General features: G+C 32.1%; 1 protein-coding gene across 1 annotated transcript in view; it reads left to right on the top strand.

Annotated features, from left to right (window-relative positions):
• The window catches only part of LOC143080963 (uncharacterized), a 47,327-nt gene extending 38,391 nt beyond the window's left edge, over nucleotides 1-8,936 (top strand). Inside the window, exons 17-20 of the mRNA XM_076257164.1 lie at nucleotides 1,541-1,658; nucleotides 3,007-3,116; nucleotides 6,095-6,212; nucleotides 7,756-8,936. Of these exons, the coding sequence (XP_076113279.1) occupies nucleotides 1,541-1,658; nucleotides 3,007-3,116; nucleotides 6,095-6,212; nucleotides 7,756-7,882 (473 nt within the window). The 3' untranslated portion in view covers nucleotides 7,883-8,936. The remainder of the gene's footprint in view (nucleotides 1-1,540; nucleotides 1,659-3,006; nucleotides 3,117-6,094; nucleotides 6,213-7,755) is intronic.
• The last annotated feature ends 5,136 nt before the right edge of the window (nucleotides 8,937-14,072 follow it).

The raw sequence follows: 14,072 nt of genomic DNA, 5'->3' as shown, positions 1-14,072 counted from the left end.
TGTATTTCATAGCCAGTTCAGAAGATTAACCCCCAGAAAATCAAGATTCTGCAAAGTAGTGTCCTATGTATTTTTAAAAACTTTTATTTTTCAACCCTGAATACAACTATTCCCCAAAAAAAACGAATAGATTTGCAGATAAATCATGTATATCAGTCTTTATCTGATACTTTTGTATTCAAAACACATCTGCTGTATTATGATAACAAATAAAAAAACTGAAAGTACTTAAATTTGCCTGTGTTTTAATCATATAAGATATGTGCTTTCTATTTCATAAATAGTAAAAATTGACTCAAAATATTCTGAAATTGAACATGATTTATCTGCAAATCTATTCGTTTTTTATTGGAAGCCTCTATCCCTTGAGATGCCAAATCTGACAACCCGAGCGACACTTTATATTTTGATGAAAAACTAGTTTTAAAACCAATTAATTTTAAGTATGAAGCTGGTATTTGGTAAAATTCCATAATGGGAATTCAATTCTATATAAATGATGCAGAGGGAAGTCGTCTAAAGTAGTTTTTATCCAGAAATTTGCATACGAAGCCTCAAAATCTGCAAAACGGAAAACTAGGGAGAGGTGTTTGAGAAAACAGAGCAATGAAAACAACTGATTTTGCTTGCAGGAAATAGATTGTGTTTCAGTTCCTTCCGTGCAGTACATTATATGGTACTAAGAATTCTAAATAACGAAATTTTGATACTTGAACTTACTTTGATAATTTTTCTTCGCTTCGCAATTGCCACCCCGTGTCAAACATCGCCGACACCCCGCATGTGGCGTTCTACACGGTGAATTGTAATAATGTATAAATGTTTTGTATCCTTGACTTCCTATTTGCTACTTTGACTATATGCCTTTTAGTGCTTCTATGTTTGTTAGTTATTATAGAGAGTAAGATTGTAACACAATGTTTTTGTGATTTTACTTTTCTGCTTTATTTTATATTGACTTCTGTACCCCGTAGTTCAGTTACATTTTTAGCCACTAAATGTATGTGTTTATTATTTGTTCGCATATCGCTGTCAACATAACATAATCTTAAACGACTGTCATACAAGTGAAAGGTTTAGCCATAAAACCAGGTTTAATTCATAATTGTCTACGTAAGAAAACGCATCTATTAAGTCAGGAATATGACAGTTGTTGTCCATTCGTTTGATGTGTTTTATCTTTTGATTTTTACACTTCCGTTTTGCATTATCATGATTATCCTTGGAGTTAAGTATTTTTGTGATTTTACGTTTTATATTAGTTATAAAACAACTCTTCTACTGCACTCATTTTGCAGTTGATTTATTTTATAGGTATTTAAATGATGCGCCATGAAATGTGCAAGCGGTCTATAGGTAAAAGGTAAATGTTGTTGTGACAGAAATTTGACATTATTGTTCTCAGAAAACTGATGTTATTTGCACGTTCACTTCATGAATTGGAGATGCGTATTACATAATTATAATCAAAGTATCTAGGTTTGGTATAAGGTACTTAATATAACCATGCAGACTATGATAATATCATTTTCTTTGTAAGGTTCTGGTTGTCTGTATAAAGGTTCGATTTATCACCAAGGAGACAACTGGGAAGATGGATGTGTCTACAACTGTACCTGTGATGATGAACAAAGTGGACATTTTTCATGTCAGGCTCTGTAAGTTGTTAGATATGCAGCACAAAATATTTATGCAGTTTCCTTTTTAATGACATGAGTTGCAAACAATAAAATAACAAAAATACCACTGTTAGTGAAATTCAAACCGGAAACTACTTCATAAAATGACAAAAGCTAAAGAAAAAAAACACATCTAACAAATAAATAACAACTTTCATATTTTGTCCCAATTGGGGTTGACATTATTAATGTTTAAACATATTTCTCCTTTGACATTTTGTTTTAAATGAAACCTGCTCCTTTTATCATAATTTTTTTCTCCGTTAATAAGCTCCTTTAATTGTTTTATGTTTCTCCGTTATTTATATTTGAGTATCTCAATTAATTGTTATAGAAAACTTGATATTCACTAAATTATCGTGCTTTATGCTTTAGTTGTCCCTATAGCTTAGAATGGAAAATTTATTTGATTTACTATAAAATTGAACTGGAATATGTGAACTTTAACTGTATGATATATGACTGTATGATGTATGATAAATCATAGACTAAATATAAAAAATGCTGATGTGTTTTTCATTATAAAATGTGGAATTGGTGGTCAACCTCTCAAACAAGACAGTTGTCTCATTGGCACTCACACCACATCTTCCTATATCTATAAACAACAAAAATACAATGTTCGTTAACAATTACCTACGCAACATATTTTTGACTTGCTTCAGGGCTTACATTATGTATAAAATAGTGAATTAAACCTGCTTTTATAGCTAGCTAAACCCTCCACTTGTATGACAGTCGTAATGAATTCCTTAACATTGATTACAAGGCGTGAAAAAATCCATCAGAGACAATAGGTTAAAACGGCAAAAATTTTAGGACAGTTAGCAACATTGTATTATAATTTTAATCATTATACAAACATGTACATGTGTAAAATTGAAGGGCAATAGTTTAAAATTGACTGTAGCACAATAACACAATGGCAAGACTCATGAGTACTAAACCACGTCATATGCATTTTTTAAAGCTTTCTTGGGCCTTGTGTACTATGTTTTGTCTGTTTGTCTTTTTCTTTTTTAGCCATGGCGTTTTCAGTTATTTTATATTTATGAGTTTAACTGTGTCTTTGGTATCTTTCGTCCTGCTATTAATAGTATACATTGACAAAATAAGAAAAATGTAGCACGTAGTTAAGATGATAAATACATTTAGTACTTATAATCTGCGTTTCAAGAAATTTATCATTGGTGAGGTATTGAATGGAAATAGTTATCAACAATAACAATAGATAATGGCAACAGTAGTACACCGCTGTTTGAAACTCATATCGATTGAGAAAATATACAAATTTCCAGAAAATTAAATATCGTAACTTATGTTTTAGTTGTCCAGTGTATGACCATTTACCTAACATATGTAAAGTGGTTATACCAAATGGTCAATGTTGTGGTCATGTCGAATGTAGTCCCGTCAGACCCCTCCCTACAGCTCCAGGTAAGTACAATTAACATATTGCTTTCAATTGCGGAAAAATATAGGTCTAAACCGCTTTGTTTGAAGCTTATCTGATAATAATATAATGGAAACGCCAATAAGAACAATAAGGAATCAAACCCAGGCTTCAGTGCTCTCTCGTGTAAGGCAGAATTGCTTTAGAAATAAAGTTATTTCCAGCAGCGGATTCGGGGTTAGGTAGCTCGTCAAAATCGACAAAACTAATTCCATCGGCAGAATTTCATGATCGGGCGAATGAAATAAATATTGATCTGCATAAAAGCAGTTGTTTTCGTGTGAGAAATTATGAGAAATGTTCTACCAGTATACGAATACCCTGTCCGAAGCAATGACGTTTGGAATAAATTATCCAATACTTCGGGAATATATCCGAGTTAAATGTATGGAACAATGAAAGGTCAACATAAGGTCTTACCTAGTACTCTTAGGGTACAAGTTGGGGATGCCAGTGATAATACAGATAATTATTAATTATAATCGTCTAACGGAAGATTAAAGAAAGATTCGGACATACGCCGATAAAAAAAATGTATGTGACAGAGGCTTAACTGAGAAAGAGAAACCCGGAAGAATCTTTGATAGATTTCGGTGAAGTTTTAAATCTTTTAAAAATAAATATACGTACCTGTGTGAACTGTATTATAAGTTGCTCAAGGTGAGTTTTATTATAATTTATGTTGTGGCACACACACTGAACCGTTGAAGTTAAGGGCTATGAGGGGGCTGTGTAACAATTTTCAATAATTACATGCATCAGTGGGTTTTTCCATCATGGTATAATTAGATTTCCTATTCTCATTAACAGTTATAAAGTTATTTCTTGCAATCTATGTTTATCTGCTTCAATCAGATTGTACTTGTTCAATGTCAAATTAATCATGTTAACCAGCTGGTGCCCATTGCTATTGTTATACAGGTGTCTCGGTTGCATTTAGTTCCTGGCTCCTGCAATTTAGCTCCTGTTCAGAGTCATTTAACCATATTGTAATCCGGTTACTAGAGTGGTATAAAAAAGAGAAATAGTTGTAGAGAAGGGGAGACAATTTTTGCACAAGACGCGTGTACTTTCGATTTACGATTACATTTGTAACATACCCAACTATATCAGTCCTATTTAGGACCGATAACTATGTCAATCAATATTGTCGGGTATACAATGTTGTTGAAATCAGAGCAATAGTAGTATATGTCTCTGTGGAAATATATACAAAAACAATTTGTGTACACAAGTTAATCTTAAATTTATTGAATGCCTGAATTTTGCTATAAGTATTAAATAAAAAAAATAATAAAATCATATGCAATGAACATGATGAAATCTCGTTTAATTTTCTATGAAATAAAAAAAATCTATTTAGATTAAAATTAAATCAGAATATTATTTAAATAATTATGGAAACATAAATATTTAGTTATTTTTTTAAGCAAAAACATTTTTTTCAAAGAATTTTTTATGATATTCATCTTTTCTTAAAGTTTATTTTGATACATACTTCTTCTGATTTGACACGGGAAGAGAAAATATTTCTTGTTTTTTCATGCATATTCGTTTTTTAAAGTTCCTAAATATTAAAAAAAAAAATGATTTCCAACTTATTGATAACTTCCGATCATTTCAAATTTCAGTGAGTTAATTCAATAACTGATTTGCTAAATACAGAAGAATAGCAGATTAAATTAGCCTGACTTTTTTGTTATAGTTTAAATATTAAGTTGCAATTACATAATTGAACTTTTATCTTAATTTGAGATTAAGGTTGTGTTGATCTGTAATAACCTTGAATAATTTATCAGTATAGATTCGACCATCCGATATTTTCAAAAAGACGTTCAACTTAGACCGATAGAGACTGTTGTGATTTAAAATAATGTGCACACTTACTGGTTTATTTAAATCGATTCAAATTAGATCATTAAAAAATGCTAGTGCGAACGGGGTCTTACGAACAGGGTATATGTTTAACCTAGAAATTGGTAAACACGTTCTAATAGGTATAGTTTATGCCATTAGCTACCATCAAAAACAAAAAGAAACGTTTAAAAAGGTGCTACGTATCGCAGACTGATAAAAAACGAATACAGAACAAATCAGTAACAGGGTATCATTCAAACTAAGAAACAGATACATACGGGCTAATTAAATACTTTGACCGTACGAGCCAATATAGCTAACACCGGTACAAGAAAAGTAACAATTTTATTTCAAAAAGGTTCTCCGTAAAAGAAACGTATAATAAAAGAAAAAGGCACGAATGAGTAGCAGGGTTGCAGTTGAACTCTTAAACTGGTACATATGCACTTATTTCAGAGGCAAGAAAAGAAAAGAAAGAAAAGCATTTAAAAGATTCAACGTATAAAAAGGAGATAAGGCACGTAGAAGTAGCGAAAAAAGTAGCAGGGTATCAGTCGACCGCTATAATGAGTACATTCTCGCTTCCAGGGTTATGTCACCATGACGAACCAATGAATAACAGGAGAGATTAAAAAGGAAACAAAAAACACATTTAAAGGAAGCAATACATTAACTTCGTACTTTATTTGTTTTTTTTTTTAAAACTTTTTGGGATTCGAGCGTCACTGATGAGTCTTTTGTAGACGAAACGGGTGTCTGGCGTATGTACTTAATTTAGTCCTGTTATATATGGTGAGTTTATTTAAAAGCGAATCCGTCACAGAGAATCAATCGAGCGCTAAATCGGATACATTCACACTGACAGGGTAATTTCACCTCCTCCAAACAATATCTTACCTTTGATAAAACAAGGTATTTAAAGGGGGCAACCTAATGGAACCTGCAAAAAGGGAACAAATGAGGAATATGTAACCAGAAGTAATGAATAAGATATAAAGAATAAGAAATATGTAACTAACTTGATGTAGTAATGTCATGAAATTAAGAAAAACTACAACTTCAGGTATATATACTAGTATAAACATGGTCTTTTTCTTCTGTTTAGATGGAGGCTGTTTTTACAAGGGACAATATTACGGTTGCAGTGAAACAATTATTGATGATTGTAAATACAAATGTGAATTTGTTCCAGCAAATCTAGGATTCTATAGATGTAAAGAATTGTAAGTTTTATAGATTACATTTCATAAGTTTGTAATGTGAATGGGGAGTGTGATGGAGAAGCAAACTTTTATACAGTATAAAAAGTGACTTTAATATGTTTATAGCATTTTTACTATTCTATGCTATTATATTTGAATGTGTTGAATGTAAGTGACGTACAAAATAAAGTACCTACAGAAGGAGAAGATGTAATTCATACGTATATGGACCTATAATGGGTCACTTATTTTTAAATTAATTGTTATTTGGATGGAGAGTTGTCTCATTTGCACTCACACCACGTCTTCCTATATATGTAGATGTATATATATGTGACTATATAAGATGATATATCTAACGCTTATTTATCGCAATTAGTTAAGTGAGGAATAGTATAGTGTTATTACCTGACTGTTTTTGTATTGGCAATGGTATAGATTCCAGGTTTGCTGTATTGGCCTCGAGACCGGAATCCGACAACCAGTTGGTGATTTTAAAGAAATTTTACAGTTTTTGGTTATTATCTTGAATATTATTCTGGATAAAAAATCAACACGAAAATAATGAAAACAGGTTAATATTAAAAAAACAAAAAAAAAGCATTTTGATTTTTCTATGTATTCAATTGTTATGTTGTTTTACATTGTTTTGTCAGACTTTCGTAATGTTAATGATTTCGTGTTGTGTGGACGGAAAGTGGTTCAACTGATTTTTTTCATCTTTGTCATAACTTTTGCATTGAGACAGCAAAGCTTGTATGCACTTAGTAATTTACATTGATAGTCGATTGAAAACAAAAGTTAACGACAAAAGAGAAATAATTTTAGATTCCAAATTGTGAACCATCCATTTCTATGTATAAACAATCCAGCAGCGCCTGCATACGGAGAATTTATATCCAAATTGATACGATATTCCAGGGTTGTTTTTTCCTATCATTATTTCCTTGATAGAAGGTTGCCACTCACATGAAAGCTATAAATCCAAGAGTACCAAACGGTTATTTTGAAATCATCTATCTATAAATTTCACGGACCCCATCACGAGTTGGTTGTTCTTTATGGAATTTCCGTTTCACCGATGATCATGATGATAGCGGATATGTTCTTTTTCAATTTCGTGATCGTTTCACGAATGTGACCCACAGACTTATTACCGTCTCAAACTTCCAGTGAGGTGAGATTGTTTTGTTATTCTGTGTGTAAGGCCTCACTGTTAATTTGAGATGAATTACAGTCATAAAATCTTTGAAATATGTATGGTTTGTTTTGGCTATGCATATACAAATCAATAGTAAAAAAGACAAAGTCAATAATTTGTATATTAATGATTTATTTATATTGAACTGTTCCATGTTTTCTCCCTATCAATTTTTGTCTTTACAATCGAAAAACAAAAAAAAAAGTAGAAAAACTACGAGTCTGAAGTAATGATGTATAAAATAAAATAATTGCTTGTATGATTGCCAATATGAAAACTGATTTATTGACAGCAATTCTTTGTTGTTCTGCGATAATGTTTTTATTGTGATAAGTAATTAAGAACAAGTTGTATATTTTGCAGATGTTATAAATGGGATCTGCCTGCATCGTGTACACTCCGTGAACCTGCTCAAGGAAAGTGTTGTAAAACACCCAGTTGCCCTCCTTGGATCAGTATAGAATATCCAAGAGGATATAAGGAAGAATAGTGACAGAAAAAAAGATCGAAGAAAGCTTTAGTAACAAACTTTTTTTTAGAAATGAAGCGTCAAGACAATGAATTATACAGACAAAATAAACATTATGAATAGATATTGACTCATACTGACATAATAAACATTAAAAATATATACTGATTCACACAGACATAGCACAAATTATAAATAGATGCTGTGGTTATAGAAATCGAGGATTTTCATCTACATCGCGAACAAATACTAGTAAGTCAACATCATGTCATCATTAAGACGGTGTACTTATCCTAAGTCTTATAACTGAAATAAACGATCTCACTAAGCAATGTATCAGTCTATCGTAACAAACAAAAGGGCGAAAGATACCAGAGGGACATTTCAACTCAAAGATCGAAAATAAATTGACAACGCCATGACCAAAAGCAGAAAACAGACACACAGACACACAATAGTACACAAGACACGACAAAGAAAACTAAAGACTAAGCCATACTAACCCACAAATAAGTGCGGATGATCTCAAGTGCTCCGGAAAGGTTAGCAGATCCTGCTCCACATGTGGCGTCCATTGTGTTGCGGATGTTAATACACTACCGGTAAAAAGTTTAATTAGGTAGGTCACATTCGTAAAAAAAGAATGGGATTGAAATTATGAGATTAAGAAAATATACGATATCATCTATGAAACTCATATTCCGTAACGGTCGACCACCTCGTTATGGTGTCCGCAAAATTTACGAAGGGGTGATTTCAACTTCACCATTTGTAACTCTTGGTATAACATAAGCATAAAATCAATAAATTCTAAGGAAAATCAAACGGTAAGTGTATTGAATCCCGACACTAGGTTCACACATACAATAGTATATTGCAAGGTTCATGTTCGGAACCATATCAAAATATATTGGTTTCAATTATGTCCTGCAATTATTATATCACATACTCTATAATTATGTTTATAAAGAAATAGATTCCTTCTGATAAAAAAATTGTCAAGTTTGTATTATATATGCTATTTATAAATTTTATATGTTTGCATTTAAAATAAAACAAAACCCAACGTCCACGGCTTCCCTCTTCATCTTATTTTAATTGTCTACACAAAAAAAAACTTAAACAAGCGAAACAATTAAAAAAAAATTAGAAAATCAAATTTGCACAGAAGTTATAATCAGTGGTCTTCTAAAACGCATTGGGAAAGACTATTCGTCGAGCAAACACACCACAATACACTCCCAAAATTCATTTTGAGGAAAATGTAAATAAAAAAAAAAACAATCGGGGTTTTAGTTCAAAAAATATCTTTGTTGTAATGACAAATCACTCGACAGTTGACCCAGTATCCCTTTGAATTAGTCACCAAATCACCAGGGAAATCATCCAGCGGATTTATGTTTAGAAGTTATAATTGTGGATTTATTTACTTTCGTGGGTACCAATTTTCGTAAATTAAGGAAAACTTAAGTGAATATTCAATGTCCTGATTTAGCAGAAGTCTACATAAAATTTTATTTCGTGGTTCACCCGTCCAAACGAAATCCTTGATTATTTAACGAAAAAGTATCATCAAGATAACGGTAAGTGTTGTTGAATTTATTTATTAAATGTAATTTCGACGCGTCTTTACTGAGTGTAGTCATTAACTGTGATTCGTAACCGTACAAAAACAAGCCTGCTATTAAAGAGGCATAATTAGTGCCCATTGGGATACCTACGACCTGTCGATAAATTTTGTTGCCGGAACGTACATAAATATTATCAAGGAGAACATTAACAACTTCATTATCTCATTACACCTCCAGTAAGTATATCTAACATATTCACCATTCTCATTAGAGAAGAAGGCTTTACATGAGTAACAGTAAATAGATTTGCATTCAGCTTTACCAAACGGTCCAGAAAGTATAGCCAACTCCGTGAAAGGAATCAGAGCTTTGCATGAGGGAGATACATTCCTTAAATTATGTTAATCAGTTAATGATTCAAATGCTCAATGACGCACCAGGTTCTTCAGTAGCATATGAGCAGTTAATGATCCATATGCTCAATGACGCACCAGGTTCTTCAGTAGCATATGAGCAGTTAATGATCCATATGCTCAATGATTAACCATGGTTCTACAGTAGTTAAACAGTTAATGCTCCACATGCTCCACGGACAACCCAGGTTCTACAGTAGTTAAACAGTTAATGCTCCACATGCTCCACTGTCAACCTAGGTTCTACAGTAAGTGAAGCAGGTAATGCTCCAAATGCTCCACGGTCAACCCAGGTTCTACAGTAAGTTAAGCAGGTAATGTTCTACATACTACACGGTAAACTAAAACTTTTCAGTAGAATATGCAGTAAATGCTCCTCGCTTTCCGCGTTAAACTCAGGTACTTCAGTAAAATCATTGAGAACATTCTAATGTGCATCGTGTCACATGATTATGGATAGTTTTGGCACTTCTCGAGTATTTACGTTTATCCCTCCAATAACTTGAATTTCTTGCTGTGAGTGACAAAACTGGTGTCACAAGATTATGGGTAGTTTTGACAAGAGTGTTGCTATAGTTTATGTGTTCAGTATTGTATTTTGTGAATTGTTATGTCAATGTCTGTGTTGTCTCTATCGGTTAAAGTCAATTATTGTTCATTGTTTTTTCATTTTAACCTTAATACATGTATCATGATTATGGTTAGAAAATTTAAAATGGATTTTAATTCTGGTAATTACGTGTGTAAGAGTGGGAAAATATTCAAATCCCCTTTTCTTACAACAGGAATTGCATCAGTATTACTTGAATTCATAAATTAAACATGTTTATCATTGATTTGTGTCAACTGCAAAATGCACAAAAATTAAAATTTAAAACGGTTTGTTTGTTCAAGCCTTTAATGGTGATCTTGTATGGAAACAGACTAATGAAAACTTTAAAACGTTGGCTTCAGAACAATGATTATTCATTTAGACAGTTTTTTATCTGGATAAAATTAACAGTTGGACTAGTGTATGTGGACTCTAGGATTATTTTATGCCACTATTAGAGAAATCTATAGAAATCTTAATAAAAAGAAAAATCACAAAAATACTGAACTTCGAGGATAATTCAAAACGGAAAGTCCCCTCATCAAATGGCAAAATCAAATGATAAAACACATTAACGAATGGACAACTGTCATTTTCCTGACTTGGTACAGGCATTTTCAAATGTAGAAAATGGCAAACAGACAGTGAGATTATATGAGCAGTATAGTATGATCGTAGAGAGTGTACTTGTTTCCATATCCGGGAAACCTTTATCATGCTGGTATCAATCCTCACAACATGGCCTATTTACATAATTCTCTGTCAGAATGATAAGTAATGTCGAACAGGAAGTTGAACTATGAACTTTCAACTATATATGTAAGGTCTCTTGAAAAAATATCATTTCATAATTGATTTTTGAAGGATGGATTGCAAATTGTTTGTCATCATTTTTCAATTATTTGCTGTTGCAGCTACGACTTCAGGTTTGTTACTTTGATTTGTTTTTTCTCAATCTATCTATGAGAGTTGAACAACGTTATACCACAGTTGCAACATATATGCATAGGACTACTAACACAAAGGTTCCTGGTTCGATCCCTGGGGAGAAAGTTTCAGGGACTGAATTTTCAGCTCTCCCGTGACACTATTGCGAGTATGGTCTTAGGGAAACTATGATAATCCGTCGGAAGGGGATGAAAAATGACTGACTCGTGTTAAGAGAGAGTCATAACTCTTGCACGTAAAAGACACTCTTGTAGATTTCAAAAATGAGTAGGCTAATGTCGCTACAAGGCAGCACTCGCACCCGCAAAGTTGAAAGGGATTAAAATAAGTTGCAGAAACTTGTTTCTTAATCCACTATAAATAAATGTTTAAACTTATATTTATGTTGGTAATGAAAAATATCCATACATTTTATTTTGATGTGGCAAAACAAATCAAATAAATACACGAAAAAGACGTACATACGACAACAAGATAATTTCACATTTTTTATGTTTTTACTCATTCATGCAGCTGTATTACTTAACCGATACATTTTGTTTTTCAAGAAGAAAACATTGGAATGTAATCATTTCACATAATTATTTTTATAATATAAAACAATATGTAAAATTGTTCTAAGGATTTTACAGGCAAGTTAGTGCGTATAGACAAACCTCTAAGTGAAAGGTGCACATGACTGTCTTTATTGATAATATAAAGAGTAGTTATTATGTCTTTGTTGAAATTGTTTGGGTTTCTTATTAAAGTTTTGAAATCGTTTTAACAAAAAATATGTACCACACTATTGCATAGCTTTTTTTCTGGGGTTACGTTTTCGTTTTCATCAGCCTTCAAACTTCAATAAGATGTTTGTATTATAATTATTATTTTGGCCTCGTCTATCAATGAAGAGACATTGGTCGACGGTATTCACACCTAGTGAAAATCGAAAAGTACCATTATTTTTGTTAGACTTCGTTATACAATGTTATACTGCTGCCAGTAAAATTTTTACAATGATACAATTGTTGGGACGTACGTCTATTGATTATTCGTGGTGTCTATTTCCGAAGCAATTTTTCCTCAATTTTGCGGTGACATGAACTTACGAAAATATATATTAAATAGTAACCTTTGTATGCGTAATTTCATAAAACTTGAATTTGCCAATTTACCTATTTCTATTCACTAATGAAATAATTGAAATAATTATCCTTTTTTTTATAATTTCTTTTATATTCAGCATGTATGTATGATTGACATCAACACATTGACAAAAACTCTCGGCTACCAATGGGTTGCAAGAAAGATGTAAATGAATATATGTTGCACATCGGTACAAATAAAAAAAAAATCATCTTTATATATACATTATATATAATCCTTTGATAACTATAATAGTAGTTGGTAGCCGCCAGGTTTAGATGATGAGTTATGCTGTAAATAAATCAGCATTTATACCAGGATTAAATTGTTTTCTTATGCCAGACCCGCGTTTCGTCTACAAAAGACTCATCAGTGACGCTCGAATAAAAAATCGTTTAAAAGGCCAAATAAAGTACAAAGGGGAAGAGCATGGAGGGTCAAAATTCCTGAAAGTTTTACCAAATACAGCTAAAGTAATCTACCCCTGAGGTAGAAACGCATTAGTATTTCAAAAATTGAAAAGTTTTGTAAACAGTTAATTTATAAATATGACCATTTCAATAATAATTCACGTCACCACAGAAGTGCAAGTAACTGGCTGGTGATACCCTCGGGGAGTTAAAACTCCACCAGCAGTTGAGTCAACAAACTTTCTGTTGAAAAAGTCCTCCTCAACAAACAGTTTGAATAATTTTACCACTACTAGCTATAATCATCACTCAAAATTAACCTGGTAACGAAAATAAATAACATAAACAATACCAACTTGCTGTTTGTGAACAGCATGACTTTATTGGTCAATGATATCAGACATGATAGATGAATTAAAGTAACTTTGCCATATGTCATGAAACTAATGAAGGTTATATATAAACTCATCATAGATACCAGGACCAAATTTAGTATATACGCCAGACGCGCGTGTCGTCTACAAAAGACTCATCAGTGAAGCTCGAAATCAAAAAAGTTAGAAAGGCCAAATAAATACGAAGTTAAAGTACCACTGATTAATTAGTTATATACCGGTATTTATATTGTATTTTAATCTGTTTAGTTAGTGGCTGTTTTTACAAATACCGATTGTATCGTCAAGGAGATATGTTTAGTTGTGTCATTAAATTAACAAAGGTTATTAATTACATGGTATTTTCTTCTGTTTAGTAAGAGCCTGTTTTTACAAACACCATATGTATCGTCAGGGAGATAAATGGGTTGATGGTTGTGAATATAAATGTGGATGTCTTCAAGCTAACATAGGATACTATAGATGTAAAGAATTGTAAGTTTCATAGATTATATTATACTTATAGGTTGTAATGTGATGTAAATATTTGTAAGTGTTATATATTATATTAACTCATATTTTTTTATGTGATTGGAGAGTGTGAGTGAGAAAGGGCACATCAACTTTTATACAGAATGATACCGGATATAAAATAAAATGAGAACTAAAATTGAGAATGGAAATTGGAACTTTAATTTGAACACTAATTAGATGGATGGCCACACGCATTCAAGGCACATACCACATGGAAATCTATCTAAAAATAGAACAGGTT

This window comes from Mytilus galloprovincialis, chromosome 6 (assembly GCF_965363235.1).
Source record: "Mytilus galloprovincialis chromosome 6, xbMytGall1.hap1.1, whole genome shotgun sequence".
Taxonomy (NCBI): Eukaryota; Metazoa; Mollusca; class Bivalvia; order Mytilida; family Mytilidae; genus Mytilus; species Mytilus galloprovincialis.
The sequence above is the reverse complement of the archived record's forward strand: the minus strand, read 5'-3'. Positions and strand labels throughout refer to the sequence as shown.